Source organism: Poecilia formosa, unplaced genomic scaffold (genome assembly GCF_000485575.1).
Source record: "Poecilia formosa unplaced genomic scaffold, Poecilia_formosa-5.1.2 Scaffold5, whole genome shotgun sequence".
Lineage (NCBI taxonomy): Eukaryota > Metazoa > Chordata > Actinopteri > Cyprinodontiformes > Poeciliidae > Poecilia > Poecilia formosa.
The window spans coordinates 3,911,579-3,921,085 of NW_006799944.1; the positions used below are offsets into that span (position 1 = coordinate 3,911,579).

Genomic DNA, 9,507 nt, shown 5'->3' on the forward strand with positions numbered 1-9,507 from the left:
AAGCATTCCAGATCCACACGTCGACCCAAGTCTTCAAATTACCAGAAGCTGGAACAACATGTAAGTTGTAGCAACAATGACTTACGACAAACCATCTTACTGCACAAACTCAATCTTAAGGAGAAAATCTTTGCCTTTATATTTAGAAAAATCTTTCTACAAAATGTGAGATTGTATATTTTTATGTTTCATTTTTTAAGAATCAATTGACATAATGAGAGATTGAAAAAACAACAATAAAGAACAGTTGAGTTATGCTGTAGCTTTAACCTGAGAGGGGAGTAAAAAGAGAGTCGGAAAGAAGTATTGATATGTCGGCTTTTAGCGCCTCAACAGTCACAAGACAACAGAATAAATGTCCTTACTGCGTCCAAAATCGAGCTGTTGCCACTTACACTTACTGAACTAACTGGATCTCTGCAGGTGTACAGTTCAGACCTCATTCCTCTCGGCTTCGTTAACAGAGAATTTGTAGCACAAACAACTGATTTGAATGGGCTCTCTGTCGTGGCCCAGGGAGCTGGTTAGGTGGGTGGTTCCAGTCTTTGGGCCGCACTGGGGCAGGATTAACGACATGACAAGGGAAGCCTGGATAATATACTAACATGAATATAAAGAACCGCTTCATCAGGAGCCAGAAGCAGGCATACAGGGAACAGCAGCTTATCAAAATTGTTGCAAATGGTATTTTGAAACTATCATTTAAACAATGTTAATTTAAGGTGAGGATTTTAGAGAAATCATTTACAGGGATAATACTGGAATACATATCTGTGTACATAAGCTGCCTCCATGCACTACTGTCCTTCCCAATATCACTAAAATACAAAAAATATGAAACATTTATTATGAAGTAATGACAAACCTCTGTCTGGACATTGGGGTGACAGAATCCAAACCAGTTCTTCTGCTTGACCTTTAGTGGAAAAAACAAACATCTGACCAGGGAGAGGCAAAACCGTCTTGATGTCCTCTAATTTCCAGTCTGAAGCCCTCGCTAAACTTTTTGGGAGGAGACATCAAGAGCGACCAATTGACCAATCAGAAATGGACTTGGATTAGCTCTGTCTGGGTTTAGTCAGCCAATGCAAAAACTGAATGCTGTTGTAGTGCAGTGAAAATGTATTTTCAGTTTTTTAGATTTTTTTTGCTATCACATTTAAAGTCTTCATGTCTTTCAACACATTTTAAGATCAGACAAGGATAAACCAGAGTGAATACAAAAACCCCAGCATTCAAATAATTTTATTTATTAAACTAAAGAAACTGTCCAAACTGACCAGCAGTGTTTTATTTCTTTTATTTTTAATTATTTCAGATGAGAAGGTTTTTGAGCATGAACAGTTTATTTAAAATCTTGGCAGAGAATCTGTCACATTTTAATCCAGACTTTAACTAGGCCGCTCCAAAGGCGTCATTTAGTTTTCTTCTTTTGATTCTTTAATTTGAAATTCATAGGTGGACTTCAAAATTCATGCTTATGTCATCTGGGTCCTGAAGCAATAAAACACCCCCACACCATCACACTACCACCACCATGTTTAAACACTGCTATGATGATCTTTTTCACCACCTGCGTGGATGAGAGGCTCATCAAATCCAATCAAATTTTGGTGACTTTGAACTATTTTTCTTTCAGATGTGATCCAAAGCTGCCCAGAGGAGATGAGAAAACGGCTTTCGTAGATGGCGAGTGGATACAAATCATGGATCTGCACTAAGTAAAACGACCTGTTAAATCGACATTCTTCTATTCTCGACTTCTAAATGTTGCATGACTATGCAGACGACACTGATGCCTTATTGGGACAGGGAGGGAGTTAGAGGGGGCTGAGATGGAGTGGGAAGTAAAACAAAAAAGGAAGTTATGTTAAATAGATTTGCAGTATTTTGCACTGCTTTTGCAATCTGGCCTGTCGAAGGTCCTCACTCAGGATGTAGAAGTAGCAAATCAGATGTCTGCACTTCCGTCTTAGTTTATGGTTCTGGTCAGATTTCAACATGCACCCGAGTAAGTCGTCAATGTCGTGTTTCTGTTTAAATGCCTTTATTTGTGCTGTTTCCTTAAACAATCTGTTTTGGAACCACTGTTGAAATCTTGTCAGTCCAGTTATCGTATGCTTGGCCAGTGGTGACTTTTTGCTGTTTTGTTTTGTTTTTTTGTCTCAACTTATACCACTTGATTACCACTTGATGGGTTGGATCTGCTGTCCACAATATATTGTTTCTACCTTAAATTGCATTTTGTAGGGTGGGATTTGACTGCACCTTCTTTGTTTTGGTTCTTTCAGGAAAAAGATTGCTCTGTACATATGACCACTAAAATAAGAAGTTTGTTCTTTCCCCTTGAATGGATTTGTTTTTGTATTTTAAAAAAATGCCATACCTGTGCCAAATTATTCAAGGAATTATTGTGATTTATTGTGCTGCTGTCTTTTTTTTTTGTCTCATACTTTCAGTAAGCTTTTTTTTTTCTAGAAGTTTTGGTGAAAGAGAGAATAATGTGCTGCTTCCTGGAAGCCATGTCTGTAGTATGCCAAACAGTAAATTTTTTTTTGGTTCTCTGAGTTAAGTGTCACAATTATAGATAATTTCAGGAGGAATTTTATGGACATTCTACTGTTTTACTTCATATCAAATATGAACAGCTGACTGCTTATATATTAAAATAAAAGCTATTTGCTAACTTTCTTCTGTCACTTTTTTCCCCTCTTAGAATACTTTAAATAGTACATCTCTAATTTAATCCTTGTTTCCTTAAACAAGGATTAAGCCCAAAAAAGTCATGGGGTAAAAGGGCAAAAAAAAACAGTGCAAAATTACATTATCATTCCAGGACGGGGGGAAAAAATGCTTCTAAATATCTCTGGTTAAAGTAGATTTGCACAGGATGACTCTCAACTGATTGGGGAAAACAAGACATTTTATTATAAAATGTAATTTTCATCCACATATCTTGTTTTGTCTGCTCTGGTTTTAAAAAGTGCCCTCAAATACAAGATTGCCTGCTAGTCTTGCTTTATTTTAGCAGACACAGTACCTTGCACCAGTTTTCCCACATCCTGAACTTCCCCATGTTTTCTCAAATTTACAACCTTAAAGTATTTCATTGATATGAGGTACACCAATACAAAGTAACAACTTTTTAAGAGTTCACAGCTGGCAACTGTAGCGTTCATTTGAAGCTGATCCCACTGAGTTGATGCTTTTTTTTTTTATGTACCTTTTGCTCTGACCGCAGTTTTCCGGTCCTCCCACAGATCATATATCTAGATTCTGACTGAAAGTTCTGATGCAAGATTATGCTTAGGTCTGAAGCTTCCTGTTTTTTTGAGGTTGTTCTGCTCAAAGGTGAACCTCAGCAAGTCTTTTGCAGTCTGACACTGGTGTCCAAACTCCACAGAGGTCAGCATGTAAGGGTGGGCATTTATCCTATTGTTTATCATTTATACTGTGACCTAAAAAAAAAGCAGCAATAAATAGTTATTAGTAAGATAGTAAGAGCAGTGAAATGTTCCACACCACAGCTTAAATTTTTAAATATTTCAGTACCCCTGAACGGTCATCTTGATGGACCTAATGCACAAGTATGCAAATAGTGTAACATTCAGCATGAATTTCAGCATCTGTAATTTTATAACTAGTTTCTGATCTAATCCTAACCTAATAACTGTCATCATTGACAACTGGACATTTTGAGCATTTATTCAATATCCTATAAACATTTTCAAGTGGCCACCTGTCTATTGTCTTCGGCTTAACCAAGATTGGTTAGCAGGTCCTGGAAGGAAACCCAGGCACTCTCCAGCACATTCTGGGGTTTCCCAGGTGGGAATGGTGCCTTTTGTCAGACCAGACTGACTCATTTTGATGAGGAGGAGCTGCCCTGGTTGATGGAGCTCATCACCCTCCCACCATTAGCTTAGACCTTATGGCAAAAGCTCACATAAGCCTCTTATATCTGACCGGATCTGGTTCTTTCTCTCAGGATCTCACGACAAACACAGAATTTGTTCAATAAGTTAAGAAAAATATTAAAATATAGGACACACACAAACAAGTATTTATTTAGATTGTATTAAACAGTTTCTAAAACTCTCTCAGTGCCAGTAGGTCTGTCTTTTTAACCCAAAGGTGACTCATGTTTACGTCACTGCTCATCAGCGCCACAGTTTATCCCCCCAGTGAGTGAGTGTCTCTTCACAGAAGGACCATGTTCCGGGTCTCCTCTTCGTAAATGTCAGGTATCTCTCCTAAAGAAGAAGGCACCATCCTGACTGAACTGCTCCCACGCAGCTCCGCCTCATACTGGATGAGCTGCCTCCAGAACCCGGGGTTCGGCCTGACGATAGGCCGACAGCTCTTCAGCAGCCGGTGGGCCTCCAGCAGGCTGGCCCCGCGGTGCTTCATGAGATAGGCCAAGCAGAGGGCGGCGGAGCGGCTCACCCCGGCGTTGCAGTGCACCAGTGTGCAGCCGTGGCCCTCTGCTGTGCTCTGTATCTTATCCGCCACCTGGTCAAAGTGGTCCCTGAGCGGGGACTGCGGGGAGTCAGGCACCGGGATGTGGATGTACTCCACTCCGGGAGGAGGAGCAGCATCGTTCTTGGTTTCTGTGGCGTTTATGATGCAGGTTATCCCATTTCCAGTCACCTGGGAGCAGTCCTTAGCTGCTCTGCTACTACTCAGGAAAAGGTGCTCGGTGACCCGGCACAAGCCAGAGAGACTTGCGGTGCCAGGCTGATGCATAAACGATGAGAAAGAAAACAGCCGTCGAGTTTCTTTTAAAATGCGCCAACACAGAGCGCAGGCCTGTATGGTAACCGAGACGGATCAAATCTGAAGCAGCTCACGTTTCTATGTCGCCCCCTAGTGGATGACAATTTTTAAAACCTGAAGCTAAAATATGTCTGGTAAAAAATAAAGAAACGTTCTGGATTTATAAATTCTCTATTAAAAAATTACATTCCGATTCAAAGGGGCATTGATTCCACTATCACATTTTGGTTATGTCCAAAACTGTCAAGATTCTGTAAAACTATCTTTGGGATTTCTCTGAAATAAGTGGACACATTATAAATAACTGAAGTCACACAGTGAGGATTATGTAAATATGATTACCCTCTCTTATGGACAGGAGACTCATTCTGCAGCTGGAATTTCTCCTCTGAATCAGAGGTTTTGGTGATATCTGCTACCTGACAATCATTATCTCCTTGCTAGAAACCACAACAGCTGTAAAAGAGAGACTGACTCATTGCATTAAATCTGCTGTTTGCAAATATAAGCTGTGGCTTAACATGTCAGCTGTCAGATGTCTCAAATATATTGACGTCACTTCTGCTTCTAATATTAATGTCTTTTCATAGAAGGAAGCCAAGAATAACTATTTTTGAATTATGTTAATATCTTCTACTATTGTAATTCTGAAATACAAAATAACAATAAAAATCAGTATGGGAATAGGCCCACATATAGTGATATTCAAGAAATTTCAGTATTATTGAAGTTCTTTTTTTTTAGTAACTCGATTCACTGAATGATCTACATGGAATCACGCGGAACATAAAATAACAACATACACTGATGAATTCATGCGTTTATTTCTGTTAATCATGAAATGATGACTTTAGGCAAACAGCTGATGAAAGCCCAATATTTAGGATTAGAATATTACATCAAGAAAAAAAACAACAACAAAACAATAATACAGAAATGTGAGCTTAAGGAAAATGTGTTTCTGGTCAGTGTATGATCTCTAACACACACTGTCTGTGTGTTGTTCTGTGAATATATGTACCAGCAACTCTGCAAGAATAACATGAATGGATCAGAATCTTTCATTAGACCCAGATATCACTTGTTTAGAAATCTAGCTCACTCTTTTTAACTCTGGCAGCCTTCAAGTAAGATAATCACTTTAAAAGATTGTTTGGGTTAAATCTCAACCATGTGGAATTAAACCTATAACCCAAACTTGTGCTAAATTACCCCAGGAACTGATTGATCCATATTGAACTCAGGACAAGATCAGAAAAAAAATAACCCACATTAGGTTGTCCTATATAAAATAAATAAATAAATAAATCGCAAATCTTTGCTAAAAGATTAATTTGATTGTTTGGCATATGATTAAAAGACGTAAAATAGCCCGGCAGCACATGTTATAAAAATGACAGTGCAGCAATCGTGTGTTGATTTGAGGTGGCTGCGGTGCATTAGCTGGCGCCTGCAGGCAATCCTCGGTTGCCCAGGAAACACAGATGGTGGATAAAGGGGTTGCATACAAAAGACCATAAACCTGTAGCAGCAGCTGGAGACCGAGAGCCGCTCATTCTCTCAGGACTGCGCAGTCCCGCTCATTCAAAGGAGCCTCTGTTCTCATTAATACCTTCGCTTCAACATCTTTGTCCAAAGCTTCCTGCTCCACTTTGTCCTGCTTCCCCCCCCTCCCGCGAACTGAACTGCCGTCTCCCCCGTCAGTGCGCAGCTGCTGCTGGCACTCCCACATCTGCTTGTTTCAGCTCGGCGGCCATGAAGAGGACGCCGAGCCTCGGCTCACGGTGAAAGGCTGGAGACTCGGTCCGAGCAGCGACCTTCTTTATGCGGCGAAGGCAGATAAACTGCGCCAACACAGCGGGTATGCGCATGTTGAACAGCTTTCTCCCAGGACGCAGGGATAAGCGGAAGAAAAGGAAGAAGCCATGATCTCTTCGCACCCTTTTTATGCTGCAGGACAGGTGGAACCTGAAGATCTATGGTATGGGAAAAATATTAATTTTGCAATACAAACTTTTTATTTTTATTTTTAGCTTTTTATTTCCACTTATCAAATTACTCCAAGTATTACATGGGGTTTTCTGAATAACATCTCTGGTACTCTCTTGACGTAAAAGGCCCGCAGGTCTTGAGAAAAAAAAAAAGCATTCTCAAATTCGTGGGCAGTTTCTGTAAAAATACAAATATATATATAATAATGTTTACATTGAATAAAATAGAAAAAAACATGGCCTTTCATCATCGGGAACAGAGCCGGCCTAAGGCAGAAGCAAGCTCTGCTGGCAGGGTCTCCAGGCCAGCAGGGAGCCCTCAAGAGAGGTTTCCTTCTGAGACAGAAAACATGTCTCAAAACTTTGCTGTTGCATTTATCAAGCATTTCCTTGCTTTTAAATGTGCTCCTAATCTGTGTTAATGTTCAGGCAAATCATGCAAACAAAGATATACATAGTGTTGATAGTAATATTCAGCCATAATGTAACATGCTTAGTTCAGTCCTGTCCTATTTCAGCCTCTCCGTGTCTGTAGTTAAATTTAAATAAATATGTCAGGGATTAGTGGGTAACTACCAGAGGTAGTTTTTGATAATAATGATGTGGCTCCTCACTTCTGCTGCTCCGCATAAAAAAATAAAAAAAATAAATAAATAAATAAATAAATACTTGTCAGTTTAGCACAAAACCATTCCTCTATCACTCATTTGCAGGGTTGACTGAACACCCCTCGTGTTTCACACTTTGTAAGCACTGTAAGTAATTGTGAGACTTTATTGAACTTTTATGGTTTTCTGTTTTATAGAGTCTATCTTATAAGATAGACTCCGCATCTGATCATTTCTAGTTTAAAGTCTGAAACTCTTACAACAGTTTAAAGCTGAAATGGGTTATTTGACTTTATATATTCGTTAAATTATTCAGGATTCAAAAACACTTCATTTTATTTGTGAAAACAGAAAAAGACCTTCAGTGTTTTTTTTTTCCAAAGGAAAGTGTAAAGGGCAACGCACACCGGCAGCTCTTTGCAGTGGTGCGGTGCCCGGCAGTCATTCAGGAGAGTTTTGACTTCAGAACAGAACGTAAAATAATTCAACCACATTCCAGCTTCTGCATCTGCTTGTCTTTTGCATAGCTTTGGTAGTTCATGTGGTTGCACTGCAGCAACATTTCTGTTGGAAAAAGGTTCTATCTATCTGCTAATGTTTGTAAGTTGCTTAAAAGATGCTGAATTATTGTACATTGATTGCTGAGTCGGTGAAACTGTGAGAACTTGATCAATGTGATAATTGTGCACAACCAATTAAACTTCTTCCCCGACTCTACTTAGTCTGTACTGAAAAGCTGTTCATCAGATTTTAATGCCAAATTAAACTAATACGCCAGAGAAGTTAACACGTCTCTACAGTTTGTTTATTTTATATTTCAAATGCATAATGTCCACCTCTGGTCTGAACACTAAGGGCTGTAACACAGTTGTTAATCGTAGCGCTCTGATCTGAGATGGCACAGAACAGGAAGCAGAGAGGGATAAAGAACGACCAAAACTGATTGAGAATAATGTGTTTGCTGTTTCAGCTGACCAGCGTTGTACGGGCTGGACTCGTCCCCAGAGCTGCTGACATGGCACCAAACAGGACTCTGGGAGGACCCAACGACGGGGCAGGTTATGTGTTATCTTTGTTAAAATTGCTGGAGCAGATTAATCTTCACAGATCAGTTTCTGGCCATTTGGTTATCAGTGTTATGTTTTCGCCCGCGCATAATGAAAAGCTCTGACGGCCGGCGAAAGAATAGGAGCCAGGTCCCCTTTGGGGATCTTGCTAGGACAGTTGGGTTGCGTCCCACTTTTCTGCTGCTTTGTGTTGTGTGTCCCTTCTCCAGTTGCACTGATGAAAAAGCAGATTTGGCCTCAACCAGATCCCATTGTGCCCCAGCTGGCGTTCCTCCACCTCCTTTGCTGCGCTGCCTTATAGAACGGTACTGAATCTGCCACCTTCAGGGTGACAGACCCTTTACTTCCCTCATATCCATTTCACACTCTTACCCTATGGCTCTTTACTTTATGTCCAGATTCATTTTAACCACTCAGCTTAATTCTTTATTAACTCAGTGTCCCTCTAGAGACAGATTTCATTGTATTTGTGTTTAGCTCCTGCATTAGTGGAAACATGAGCTGCAACATGAGATTAGCAATGTGTTGAGTCACTGACATGTTTCTGTTGATGTGCCTCTACTCTGTGTAGGATTACAGTATAGAGATAAACCAACATGAAAGCGTAGATCAAATCTGATTAACATAATCTGCTTTTCAGATTTATTTATTCAACACTATGTAGGATCATCCCAGATTTATTTATTTCTTTTTTTTTAATTTTTTTTTTTATGATGGAGCTCTCTATGCGTCTCCTACACAGGCACCGAAACATTACTCAGTTCAGAAAGCATAACCCCTACATTACAGAGTGATGTTTCCATTCATTATTTCTGTCCACTTGAATGTTCACGGCTAACAAAAACTTCAATTTGCAGGCGGTATGTCTGGCAGTGTGGGCAAGTGCCAAGTCCTTTTTCAAAATAAAATCAGCTTATAACACATTGGAACATTGGTTTATGCATTTTCATCTTTAAATTAAGACTTTGGACCACTGAGCAACAGTTCAGTCCTTTTTCTTCTTAGCGCAGGTAGACATTTCTGACATTTTCTCTGGTTCGGGGGGTGGCTTAACGCAATGAGTGT

At 39.9% G+C, this 9,507-nt stretch overlaps 1 protein-coding gene and 1 long non-coding RNA gene across 2 annotated transcripts; one reads left to right on the forward strand and one right to left on the reverse strand.

Annotated features, from left to right (window-relative positions):
* Positions 1-2,690, forward strand: LOC103146230 (uncharacterized). Its single transcript, XR_477102.1, has 2 exons — positions 1-60; positions 1,640-2,690. It is a non-coding gene; the product is annotated as an uncharacterized LOC103146230 (long non-coding RNA).
* A 1,009-nt stretch (positions 2,691-3,699) lies between these two features.
* Positions 3,700-6,757, reverse strand: LOC103146237 (dual specificity protein phosphatase 14). The gene has a single exon (XM_016677724.1). It carries the CDS (start codon positions 4,744-4,746, stop codon positions 4,201-4,203), a length of 546 nt encoding a protein of 181 aa, XP_016533210.1. The 5' UTR covers positions 4,747-6,757; the 3' UTR covers positions 3,700-4,200.
* Positions 6,758-9,507: the final 2,750 nt, after the last annotated feature.

Coding starts and splice junctions, on each gene's coding strand:
- LOC103146237 (XM_016677724.1), bottom strand. CDS start 4,746: ATGCATCAGCCTGGCACCGCAAGTCTCTCTGGCTTGTGCCGGGTCACC.